General features: G+C 59.1%; 1 protein-coding gene across 1 annotated transcript in view; it reads left to right on the top strand.

Moving 5' to 3' along the window:
- Nucleotides 1-1,234: 1,234 nt before the first annotated feature.
- The window catches only part of NHEJ1 (non-homologous end joining factor 1), a 44,115-nt gene continuing 32,596 nt past the window's right edge, over nt 1,235-12,753 (top strand). The window contains exons 1-5 of the mRNA XM_074911155.1: nt 1,235-1,298; nt 1,901-2,086; nt 3,003-3,212; nt 5,279-5,417; nt 6,912-6,970. Coding sequence (XP_074767256.1) covers nt 1,901-2,086; nt 3,003-3,212; nt 5,279-5,417; nt 6,912-6,970 — 594 coding nt within the window. The 5' untranslated portion in view covers nt 1,235-1,298. The remainder of the gene's footprint in view (nt 1,299-1,900; nt 2,087-3,002; nt 3,213-5,278; nt 5,418-6,911; nt 6,971-12,753) is intronic.

Raw genomic sequence — 12,753 nt, 5'->3', positions numbered from 1 at the left:
TTGCAACCCTTGAGTGATGCAAGCTGGCCCTGGGTGCAGGCTTGAAGGAAGGGCAGACTTGGGCTGGGAGGATGATGGAGCTGGTCCATGGGAGTGACCTGCTCAGGCTGGACCAGAGCTCCAGGTTGTGGCTGCTCTGTCCACATGGTCCCTAGGAGCCCCCCAACACCCAAGAACAGTCTGGCCTCACCCAGCCAGCACCCCACCTGGGTCTTGCACCCCAACCCCTCCCTGCACTCCAGCTGTGCCCAAAGCCCAACTGGGATCCCACCCCAAAACCTCCTGCACCTGAAACTGGCACTGCAACCCGATCTGTCCTGCACTCCGGAGCCCCTGTCTGCTCCCACCTCCTGTGGCACCCCCTTGGGATGCAAAGCCTCTGGGGTGATCACCCTCCCTTGTCCCCGCCCTGGGGCGGCTGCAGCCTGCACGGTAGGGAAAGGGGGTGAATAGAGGGTAAAGGGGGGGCACTGCATGGGTGAGGGGGTTGGCCTCAATGCGTGGGGTGCAGGTGGGGGATCACAGTCAGCAATGCGTGGGGTGCTGAAGATGGGGGGGGGTCAGTGTGGAGCAGGCTGCGTCATGCGTGGTATCCGCGGCCTCTGCCAGGCTCGCACAGCCGTGTTCTGTGGCGCCTTGTAGGCCCAGGCCCCAGGCGTGGGGGACACGGGCACCTGCACCCCTAGCGATGCAGGGCCCGCTGGGGTGCAGCAGCCGAGTCCCAGCACCAGCCTGGGAGAGCAGTGGGGCGGGTGCATGCCCTGCGCCATGCCTGCACGGGAACCCTGCAGCTGCTGGGGTGAGGCATAAACCTGGGGCCAAAAGACAGGAGGCCCCGGCTGCTGCTGCCTCTCCGGGCTGTACCATCGTGCCTGCAGCCCAGGGGCTGTCCTCGCCTGGGTGCTTGTACCAGAGCATTTTGTAACAGGAGCAAGCACAAGACAAAGTCTTAAGGCATTTCAGTCCCTATCGCTTGTGTGTCTTGGCTGTGGCACCTCCTGTGACAACTGGGGAAGCTCGAGAGGGCCACGCCAGCTCGGGTCCCGTGTCAGCAGGCGAGGGAGCCGGCGCAGTCGCCCCCAGGGCCCTGAGGGAGCCACGGCCATGGCCGTCCGCCGTGCCAGGGCCCTGTGCCCGTGGCGCTGCACGTCCCGGCATGCCCCAGCCCCTCCATGCTGCGGAAGAGCGCGGCATGCTGGGAGCCGTAGTCTGGCCCTCGCCTCCGGCCCGGCATCGTTCGCTTCCACAAAGCCCTTCGCCCCGACAGCCTCTGGCCTGGCGGCTCCTCTTGCCCTTGGGTAACTGCGCGGCTCCGCAGAGCCGCAGTCCTGCAGGCACCCCGGGACGATGGGTCCCCGCACGGAGCCTGCCGCCGGGAGGAGCGGGAAGCGGCAGCGCTCGCGGGTGTCGCGGCTGCTGCCCGCACTCTGCCTGTGTCAGTGCAGGCAGGAGACGGCGCGGGGCTCACATGGAGCGCTGGGATGGGATGTCTGAGCAGGAGGAGGGCTGCCTGCTGCCAGTCCCGGTGCAAGCGGGGTAGTTTAAATATTAATTTAGACATAGAGGTCTTGCTGTGTTAATGGCAGCAAGCACCAGATAATGCCGGGGAGGCAGCAGCTACATTATTGTGTGTCTGCTGGTACATTTGGGGTGCTCAGTGTGCGCTGACGTAGGAACTGCCCTGCACAGAGCTCCCCAAGATGCTCACCCCAGCAGAGCTGCATGCATGTGCTGGGATGTGTGTGACCAGAGCTGGCTGAGCATCTTCACCTCTGGGCTGCGAGGTGGGGCTGGCATCATGGAGGGGCCAGCAGGAACCGAGGGTCCCTGTAAGGCCACCACAGGGACTGGTCTCTTCCTGAGTGGGAGGTGAGGCAGAGACCTTGTTGTTCTCTTGCAGATGGAGGGCTCCGAGGATCTGGAGAGCAGCCTCTTGACACAGCCCTGGGCTTCTGTTTGCTTTGGCGAGTCTGCTTTTCTTGCCAAAGCAAGCTTCAGGGATACTGGCTACATCTTGCTGATCTCTGACCTCAGCAGTGTCTGGTACGAGAGTGCAGACGCCGAGGCTGTGAGACAAAGGTCCAAGGTGAGTGTCTGGAAAGTCCAGGGACCTCCTTTTCTCCTCAACAGCTGATGTCCCAGCATAAAATGATTGGTGACACAAGTGGCTGTTAGATCTGACAGAGCTTGGGTACAAACGCCCGGCCTGGGAAGCCCCCAGGTGGCTCTGCCCAAGTGATCTCACCCCAGTTGGCCGAGCACCCTCCTCCTGGGAGAGTGGACCAGGCTATTTAGCATGCCCAGGGCAGCCAGGTGTTCCCTGGGGCTGCGTGCTGAGGCCAGCACACTCATTTCACTGGTGGGTTGTTTGGGCAGCTAGTTTCCCCAGCATCAATGTACTAAGAAAGAGCTTGAAACAAGGCTGCCTTCCCACCAGTGACAGAGAGACTCCTGTTCATGTTTATAGTCAGGCATAAGTTCCCTTGGGATGTTCTGTCAGCGCAGCCCCAAAAACACGTGGGGCCATGCCTCATCCCCTCACCCTAGCCCATGTGCCCAGGCCCTCATGTGCCACCTCTGCTGTGTCCCTCTGTCACAGAAGGGCTGTGCCGAGCAGCTGGTGGTAGGAGGGGTGGGCGTGCGGTGGCAGCCATCCCCCAGCTCTGGCAGGTGAGCTGAGCTGTGACAGCTCTCAGCCAGCCTCTGACACTTGTGGTGGCATGTGGGGCAGATGTGCTAGTGGAGCCCAGCACACCCTGCCTACCACCTGGACTCTCCTGGGCTGGCAGGGCAGGGGCGCCTTCCCAACTCGGATGGCCTGGGACAACCAGTGGGGAATGTCCTGTTGTGGAGCTGGAAGCTGCGGCCCAGGGGTGGCTTTTTGCAGCACTGAGACACTCAGAAGTAGTTTGGCTCCTTCTGTGCTGGGGTTTGTGCTGCTTTTTTTCCCAGAGCTGATCTCCCTGAGGAGTTGCTGTACCCCTAACCTTGCCTTTCCCCAGGAGCTGAACAAGCGGCTGACAGTCCACGTATCCTCCTTCCTACACCGCTTGCGCAACCTGGTGTGCCCCTTACTGGCAGGGCAGCCGGACACCGCCACCTCCTTCTCCTGCCACCACACTGCCAGTGGCCTCAAGCTGCACCTGAAGAGCGATCTCTCAGGACTGCCCTTGTACTGGGACTTCCACTGCTGCCCTGCTCCTGTGGACATGGTGAGCAAAGCTGCAGAGAGTTTGGAGAGGAGGAGGGCCAAAATTATGGATTGTCTCCTAATGCTTGGAGGCTTTTGGGTGGTCTCAGGTTGTGCTGTTGGCTCTCGGGTGCCTGGCTCTGCCTGCTGCCCCTCCTGAGGTTCACTGTCGCAGTTTCTTCCCACTGAGGCTTTGGCATCTTGGTTGGTGCCTTGCAGCGAGGCAGGGTCTGCCCAGCGCAGACAGCAGGGAGATGTTCAGTTTGGGGTGATGCCCTGCCAGCGCCCCTCTAAGCAGAGCGGCGCCATTCTCCTTCGCTGCACGCCGTGAAGCGGGGCACGCAGTGGCGCAGTCCCCACAGGACTCTGTCGTCTGTCGCGAGGGAGGGAACTAAAGTGGGGTCTCCCCGGCTTTTAAGGGGCTGCTCTTACCACGGGACTCCCTAACATTTTGGGTTTTGGGAAGCTGCCCAGTGTCGCAAACTGAGAACCCAGGGGAGCAGCTCCGCCGGACTCCGGGCAGGCGGGGCGGGCGCTGCGGGGCCGGGGCTGCCCGGGCCGGTCCCCCCACCGCGACACCCCGGGGCCCTGCGGCCCTGCGCGCACAAGAGGGCGCCCGGCACCCGCTAACGGCCTCGGCGGGAGCCTCCGGCGGCGGCCTCGGCCCCGGGACCGGCCCTGCGGCTCCGCTGCCGGCGGGAGGCATCGCCCCAAATCCCCGACGCCCCCCTCCTGCCGGCTCCCCCGGGTCCTGCTGCGGGGCACGTCTCCTCTCCCCGCCGGGAATGGCCGCGCTCGGACATCACAGGGAGGAGAACTGAGCTCCCCAGCTGCTGTGGGGGTGTCTCTCCTCGCTTTCAAAGTTGGACTGGGGAGCAAATAAACTCGGGGTCCCGGCTCGTCCTGGGGACCTGTTGTCCCTCCCTGGGCAAGAAACACGGAAGTTGAGCTGAGAAAGAGCAAAGCCCAAGGTCTTGGCTAGTAGCAGTTCCTCTCCTTTTGTTTGGAGATGTGCTGGATGTCTGCAAGGCACCCAGGAGGTGGGAGGCAGGTGGGGTGCTGAGCATGGCTGGCATGGTTGCAGGAATGGGCACCAGCTGCCCCGCTAAGCTCGGCTCAGCGCCGGTTAGGGGCTGGAGGCAGGCATGGAGCCCACCTGGCAAAATGCTGCTCGCCCTGTCCCAGCTCTGCAGCGGATGGTGCCCTCTGAGCGCTTGGGTGGGTGATGGTCGTCATCTCTGTGGCTTGTGCCTCAGGGTGAGCAGAGCGCAGAGACCACCATGAGCTCGCCACAGGAGCAAGGAGGCTTCACGAGCAATGCTGGGTTTGCTGACCTCTCACCTGAGGGCTCAGCCTGGCCACAAAGACAAGGGCCATGCTGGGGCAGGGGAATCCCAAACACCCTCTCAGGGGTTGAAGGAGGTGATGGGAAGGAGCCTGCTTCTTGTGCCGGGTGGCCCAGCCTCTGCTCCAGGGCAGGGGATGTGCCCAGGGCTCTGCATGGAGCTTGTGCGGCTGTAAGCTAAGGGTGGGCACAGTGGGCTGCGGATGGGGACCTGCAGCCTGTGCGTGTCCTGCACGTTGGGATCCCTTCTGCTTTTGAGCTCACCTCCCTGGGAAAGTCTTTCCTGTTCCTCAAACTGCAGTTTAACACCTCAAATCCTTCTGCTTTTTCATAGGAACATGCCATAGGGTGCACAGAGCTGTGGGGAGGATCTGGGTGGCACATGCAGCCCTCTCTGCCTCCTGCTGCACCCCAAATGGTGGATGGAGCATTGCCTACTGCTCCACCCTATCCCCATTGGGCTCTCCCACCCCAAATCTCCCCTGCTGCAGCCCCAGATGTGAAAGGATGGGGCTAGAATGGAGGAGGGATGTGCCCCACACCATCTAGTCTCCCTTCTCTCAGCTCATGTCCTTTGACTGCTTCCCACTGGATTTGGGTGAGATATGGGATATTTTGGGGAGCCATATTTAATCTGGGGTGCAGTTCTTGCTAGGGCCTTGCTGGTTGCCCTGCTTCAAGTGCTCTGTGAACAGCTGTGTGCCTCCCTGGATCTTCCCTAGAGCATCCCTTCTCCATCCTAGGTGTCCCGTCACCTTGTGCGGCCCCTGATTCGGATGAGCCTGGCACTGCAGTACCAGGTGCAGGAGCTGACCTCCCTGCTGATCCAGAAGGATGCTGAGATCGAAGACTACAGGGAGAGTGGGGCCACTCTCAGCAGAGGTGAGGAGGGATGCCCAAGGCCAAGAGAGGAGTGAGCAGGGAGTGAGTTTCCTCCTTAGCATGGGGTTGGCATGCTCTGCTCCCTCTGGCTATTACCCAGCCAGGCTTGTCTTTCATGTTCAGCTGCGCCGGCAGTGAGACGGTAGCCAGAAGGCTGGGGAGCAGCCCCTGGGGAGAGCTGGGGGAGGAACAGTCCTTGACCGGTAGCTGGATTTGTTGGGGAGTCGCCAAGGGGCTCTCCACTTCGCGAGAGCACCTGGCTGCTCCCCAGGAGCCGGCGAGGATGCCAGCGAGGGCCGGCCCTGGAGCGGTGTCAGGCTCCCTTCCCGAGCGCGGTAGCTCGCCGAGCGCTTGGAGAGCAACCAGGGGCTCCCAGCTCTCCCCTCCGCGGTAAGCGCAGCCGTGAGCGTGGCCTCACTGCAGTGCCCAGCCCACCTCACCATCACGTGGAAAGGGCGGGCTGAAGCCCCCTTGGGTAGGACATGGGTCAGGACCTGCCTGGGGGAGTCACCTTGTGTATGGGGGTTGTCCTCTGCCCATGAAGTTTGGCTGGGCATTGTTTTTCAGGTCATCCCTTGCTAGTGCCATGCTCTGTCCCACTGCCTTTCCACAGGAACCTTGCCCCCTCCAGGGTGTGGGATCTGATGGGGGGCAGCCCTGACTTGTGTATCATGGCCAGGAAGGTGATGTGGTCCAGACCCCGACCCATGGCAGGTACCCCACCACAGGAGCCTGGATCTACCCTGCAGCTGCACTAGAGCTGCATTAGCCAGCCACGCTCCCCTCTCTCCTGCTGTGTGCCGGCTCTTCAGGGCTCGGAACAGCCAGGACAACCCAGTTTGGGTCCAGGGACTGATGCTGGTTGGCAGGTGGCCTCTCTTGTCCCTTGCCTGGACAAGGCAGGAAGCTGAGAGGAAGCTTTATACCAGTGCTACTGAGCAAAGCTGGTGAGGTGCTTCTTCAGACATCTTAGCAATGATGGGGAAAAATTAGTTTTGAATGAGGTGCAGAGCAGAATGAGCTACAACAGGGGTTTGTCCCTGTCCTGCGCGAGGAGGCCGCAGGCTGTCTCACCCTTCCAGAAAAGCAGCTGGAGACAAGCAGTCCCCTGTCCCGTGGTGCTCAGACCCAGGCAGCTCTTTCAAGCTCTAAGATCTGGGAATAGTACTGAGCATGTCCTGCCACTGTCCCCTGCTCTGCTGTGCAGGAGGGGGCTGGGACAGGTGTGAATGGGCTCTGGGATCTGCTGTCTGGCTGCTGTGTGCATCAACAGGCTCAACCTTATTGTCCCACATCCCTGTGGTCCTTGCACATTCTGCTAACCAGGGGACGTGTCCCTAGGCCAAGGGGCCTGCTGGGGTCTCCTGCTGACTCTGGAATGAGCGTGCTGGAGCTGTTCCCCTGCAGCCCCCTCACCCCATGGGCAGGGGAAGGGGAAGCTGGTGTGGGAGGTCTGGTCAGAGCTGCCCAGGCTGATCCTGATCTCCCTTGCAGACCGCTTGCAGACAGAGCCCTTCCAGGAGGAGATGTTTCAGCAGAACTTCATGGCTGAGGTAAGGAGCAGTGCAAGCCTTCCCGTGTTCAGCAAAGGGGGGTAGTGGGGAGTGGCACCAGCAGCCCCAGTGCAGGATGTGTCGGGCTGGATGGAGACACTTGGTGGGGATGGCAGGACTTGCCTGGAAAGGGGTAATGGCCACTGGCTCTCCCAAGGCTCTCCTTGTGTCCTTGCAGCTGGTCTGCAGGGTGAGCAGAGCTGGGGGCACACCTGGCATGGCTGGATGGGGATGTGTCACCGTGTTTTGTCACCCTCTCACCACTGCCTGGCTGCTGGGAGTTGCTGGGGGTGTGAGCCAGGCTGGCTGCTCCGTGGGAGCGTGCCATTGCTGGGGCATCCTCCCCTGCCTTCCACACTTGCTGTGGACCTGAAATACCGATGCTGATGGCAGGCAGGGAGCAGGTGAATGAGGAGAAGCCATCTGCTCTGTTTGGTTCATCTGCTGCTTTTAAGGGTGGTTTTGTCATGGTGCATCGTGGGGACAAGTGCCTTTCAGCCTGTTATCTGTGCCTTGCCCACCGCTCTCCCCTTGGTATGCTTGGCTCTAAAATCAGATGTGCTTAGGAGAAACTGGGGCTGGAAGGAGAGAGTCTTTCCTCTGATCCTTTTTTGTTAATGGGAACAAACACAGAAGCGTTAAAATGGTTCAAACCAATGTGGCAGCATCAGAAATGATTGATGCTCATTGATATAAAAAGACTTGGGATGCTTCCGAGTGTTCCTATGCTCACTGTGAAGGCACAGGCGTGGGGAACAGTGGTGTCTGTTGGGGACCAGGGAGTCAGCCTGGGTATCTGTGGTGTCACACAGGCTTCAAGAGGACATCACTTTGTGAGACACATGCTAATGCTTTTCACAGCCAGCAATAAACCATCTGCAGAGTTTCTAAACTCAGAGACGATCCCTTTTTCATATGAGAGTCATTGCATCCAGTGCAGGCAACTTTCGTTTCCCCCCGGTTATGATGGATAGAGATGAATTCACTGCTGGACTGCAACTTGGAGGTTGCCTAGGGACCGATGATCATGGCCAGATTACATTCACCCTGGGCAAAGAAAGGACATTCCTAAACAGTAATTTATATCCTTCATGCTTTGAAAGGGCTAATTTCCCAAAGCAGGGGGAAAATTATGAGTGAAATCAGCTTGGAGGAAACATTTAGATAGAAAAATGTGAATGAAAATGGTGAGCTCTTTCAGAAGAATTTTAGAACCACAAAAAGCCACAATTCCACAATCAAGAAAGAGGGCAGTGCTGGCTGAGAGCCCGTTCTGGTTCAGTGGTGAAGTGAAGGCAGCAATTAGAAATAAAAGAGCAGTTTATAACAAATGGGAGAGAGGGAGTAGATAGCAATCAATATAAATTAGAAATTATGAAGTGTAGAAAATGGATAACAGAAGCTAAAGACATCAGGGAAAAATCATGGTGGAGGACAGAAGGAAAGGGTTTTATTTAGTGTAGTAGGAGAAAACCCCAAACTCCCAGCAACGGAATAAGCTTGTTAGTAGATGGAGGTGGTAAAATGATTGATACTGGATCAGACATGGCAGAAGCAGCCAGTAAATGTTTTGGTGCTGTTGCTGGACGGGTGTAGGCAGATGTGCCAGGATCGGGGGATGATGAAGTGTGTCTTTGTCCAAGGGTCGACTGAACAACATCTGCTAAACATGAATGTCAGGCTTGAAATTCAGAGTCTTCCAAGAGCTGGTAAGGTGTAGGGCATGGGGCAGGGTGCTTAGTGATTCAGAGTGGGCAGGAGGGGAGTGATGCAGCCCTGCACAGAGCCTTGCAAAAGCAGCTGGTGGGAAGCTCATCTGGCAGAGACTTAAAAGTTGAGAGGGCAGTTGGTGCTATGTGTCCTGAGAACAGTCCAGGAGCAGCATCTTGGAGCCAGAGCACTGGAGGGGGAATGGGCGGGTTTGGGAGATGCTCCCCCTCTACATCCCCTGTCAGCCAGGTCTGAGCACCAGCCGCTGGGGAGAGGCTGGTGGAGGGATGCAGTTGTGTGTTCAGGCTGCCTGGGGGGATCTGTCTTCTCTATGTTCATCCCATTTCTTTATAAACCCGCTGATGATGCTTTTGGCCCATGTACCATCCTGCGGCAATGAACCGTGAGATGCGAGCAGCTGCTGCCTTTGGTTTGAACATGGTATCCTGTCATTCCTCCTGATGCCTTCGAGGTCTTGTGTTAGTGAGGAACACCAAACATGCTTTGCAGCTCTCTGCCACCAAAACTGGCTCTTCAACCCAGTCTCTCCTCTCTTCCTGCAGCAGAAGGGTGGGCTGAACGATCTTGTTGTCTCTGGGCAGGTATTTTAGGCAATTTAGTATTCCGTCTGTCAGTTCCAAAAAAGAGCAGCTCAAGGGTCTGGGGTCCCTTGGGACATGCCTCAGGGAGCTGGGAACCCTGCAACAGACTCCTGTGTCTGGGTTTTCAAAAAGACGCTGGACAATCAGCGCAGAGTCACAGGAATGAATTGAGGGCTGGGGAGAGAGCCTGGCATTGAGAGACTTGGAAGGGAAGAGCTCTGTCTAGCTTATCAGAGAGAAAATTGAGAGGCGCCTTGATTATAGTGCGTGAGGGTCTTTACAAGGAGAAAATGCTGGTTAGTGAAGGGCTCTCTTTAATCTTGTGGAGAGCAGTGGAGCACGAGCCAGGAACCATGAGCCAGAGCCAGGCAATTTTAAGCTAGGACAGAGGCACTTGGGTTTGCTCCTGCGGGTGATTAGCGATTGGAGCATGCTCCCAAGGGCAGTGGTTGATCTTCCATCTCTTGATGTCTCCAAAAGCGGGCTGGAAGCCCATCTGGAAGTAAACCAAGTTGTTGGGTTCGGTCTTAGGATGTGCGTGGTTGAATGTCAGTAGGCAGGAGGGCAGGAGGAGAGGTCTGATGGTCCTTCCAGCCCATCCCTCTGGGAAACAGGGCTTCAGGTTGTGGATGTTTGGTAGTGGTACGCACCTCCTGGCTGGAAAGGGATTGTGATGGTGTGGCACAAGGCTGATGGGATGCGGGAAAGCATTCCACAGCTTTGCTTGCTTCCCAGACCTTTGCTGCATCCCCTGTGGAGAGGAAAGGACCTGCCAGTCCCCCAGGGCAGAGCTGCAGAGCCTCTCAGCTTAAATATGCCCTTTCCCTGCGCTTGCGTGCACTCGGCTGTCCAGGGCATTTTAACTAATCATGGGGAGTCTTCCAGCAAAGCCCTGGGAATATTTATACGTTTAGGAAACGACGCTTTCACACACGCAGTTTTTGGCAAGGTTTCACTGCTGAGCAGCTGCCTGGGCTTGGGCAGAGCTGGAGGGAGAGCGGTGGCCGCGTGCGAGCTGAGGCAAAGCTGGCAGCTTTTATTGGCAAGCCCAGGGGTTCATGCCGTGAGGGGAAAGAGCAGGCAGCTGGAGACGGCTCAGCACCTCAAGGCTTTCCCAGCACCCTTCCCAGCAGCCTAGGACACAGGGGGTTGGGGGTGTTTTGTCCCCAGGTGTCCCTTTGGGCTGCAGAGATGACCCCATGGGCCAGTGTGGGTTGCCCACCCATGAGTTTTGAGAGCTTGTGCCATCCTGGCTATGGTCAGTGTTTCATGACACAGCTTCTCCCAAAGCCCATGGTCCAGCTCTGCAAGGAGGGCAGGGTCAGGGTGTCCGTGCAGTACTGTGCCCCCTGCCCTGGGGAGGGCAGGGACAGGTACGCTGGGGACAAGCTCACCAATACCATCAATGCAAATATAGCTCCCGCACCCCAGGATGCTTTGCTCTGGGTATTTTTATCTGCCATGGCCGGTGCGCGCAGGGACGGCTGGTCCGCACCTCCACAAGCCGAACGCGGGACCTCAGCAAACAGGACGCGGCAGGTTCACGGCTCGACCCCGGGGCCCAGCGAGGAGGAGGAGGATGTGCCATCAAAATAAGCAACGCCGGAGAGGAAGATAAACAAACAGGCGGCTTCCAGCACGGCCCCGGCCGAGGGCGAGCGGGAGCCCCGGGGCCAGGGCTGGCGGCGGTGCCGGCTGACGTCAGGGCGCTCAGGGGTCAGCATCCCTCTTATTGTTCCCCACCAGGGCTGGGACAGGGGCCAGGCGCCCGTCCCCCTCCTGCAAGGGGACATGGGCCAGCGGGGCAGGTGGAGGGCGTCTGGGGCACCCGCTGGAGCCACTGGCAATTGCCACCCCAAGGTCCAGCTGGGCACCTGCCTGCATGCTGCCTGCCTCCAGTGCCCTGCCTCTCCTTTTTAACAGACGCTAAAAATAAGCTCTGGGGAGTGGAGCTGCGGCCGTCTGGCCAAGGGCAAAGGCGGTGGTGGGCTGCACGTTTTGCAGGGCGGGGACGGCATCCCTCAAACCCGTGCCAGCCCGGTGCAGCAGGGAGGAAGCAGCCCTTTGGCTCTTTCCAACGAGGGATGTTTTTAATTAACGCAAGGTAGCTGTGGCTTTGCAGCTGTGACCGGGCCAGAGCGGGACTGACAACATGGGCACAACATGGGCTGCTCACATGCAGGGTGCACAGCCTGGGAGTAAAGATGCCTCAGGCGCTTGGCCGGGCTGGGCTCCCTCAGCACTGGGCTTGGGAAGGAGCTGGCAGCTGTGGCGCTGTTGCTAGCAGGGCTGAGCAGAGCAAAAGTTTCAAGGCCCCGGGCAGGCTGGCTTGGGGCAGAGGTGGCAACATGGGGCTGGCTCATTGGGGATGCTCAGATTAGCAGAGCAAGCTGTTGTGTACAGCCAAGCATCTGTGCTGTGCTCGTCCAGTGAGACTCATGGATGTCTGTGTCCTGTTCTGGACTGGGGCCACTTGTGAGGCCCTTGCTTCATTCCTGGACAAGCTTGGGTCACCCTGTCTCATTGCTGCCTTGTGGTCCAGGTCCCATGCTGGAAATGCAGTGGACTGCCCTGCACACACGCGTACGCAAGGAGCTGCATGCTGCTGCGATCAGGAGAGGAGGATCGCTTGTGCTCAGCGTGAGTGTGTGTGCAAGAGCATGAGGGTGCGCACAAGAACAGGAGCATCCATGCCCATGCAAGGGGCAGAGAGCCACGTCTGATGGCTGAAGGGGACATGGGACGGGGGCCAGGGGCCAGCGCTTCATGCTCACAGTGGGACATTTGGGGAGGAGCACAGGCGTTCATCACTGCGTGGGGGCTGACCGCTGCTTGGCCACCGGCCCCCCTGCGGTGGATGCCGTGGAGGCGCGTGGCAGGCGGTGTTATTTATTTGTTTGCTGAGGCCCTATCAGGTGAGGGGGGCCCTGCCAGGGTGTGCTTTCTGGGCCACTGCCGGCAGCCACAGGCCGCTTGCACAAGCAGTGAGTCAGTGGAGCTGCATGCTGCTAAAACCAGACTTGGCACCGGCGCCCTGGGGCAGCAGCCTGCCCGAAATAGTGCCCAGACCACGGGCAAGGAGCGACCCTCCAGCAGCTGAGCCATGGCTGGGCTGGCTGTGATTGCTCTAGCCCTTGCATCTGCCAGGGATGGGGATGTGCTGCGGCAGCAGTGGCTGCTGTCCCGGGAGCCCTGCAGGGATGTTCTTGATGGGGGTGTGGGGGGGTTCACAGCCCAACCCCCTGTGATTGTGGCTGTGCCTGGCCACAGCTCTGGCTTTGCCCCTGCAGAGAGTGGGTGGCACCTGGGCCAGGTACAGGCAGCTGCCTACATGGTCCCAGCACCACTTCAGCCCAACATTACCTGGTGGCTTGTTTGGGGATGGGGGGATGGACAAGCACCATCACAGCCACTCTCTCTGGGGCACCTCATGGCCCTTGGCTCTGCAGTGGCACATGGTCTGGCATGTGT

The sequence above is a fragment of the Athene noctua genome, chromosome 7, assembly GCF_965140245.1.
Source record: "Athene noctua chromosome 7, bAthNoc1.hap1.1, whole genome shotgun sequence".
NCBI classification, from domain to species: domain Eukaryota; kingdom Metazoa; phylum Chordata; class Aves; order Strigiformes; family Strigidae; genus Athene; species Athene noctua.
This window is presented reverse-complemented; position numbering and strand designations above follow the sequence as displayed.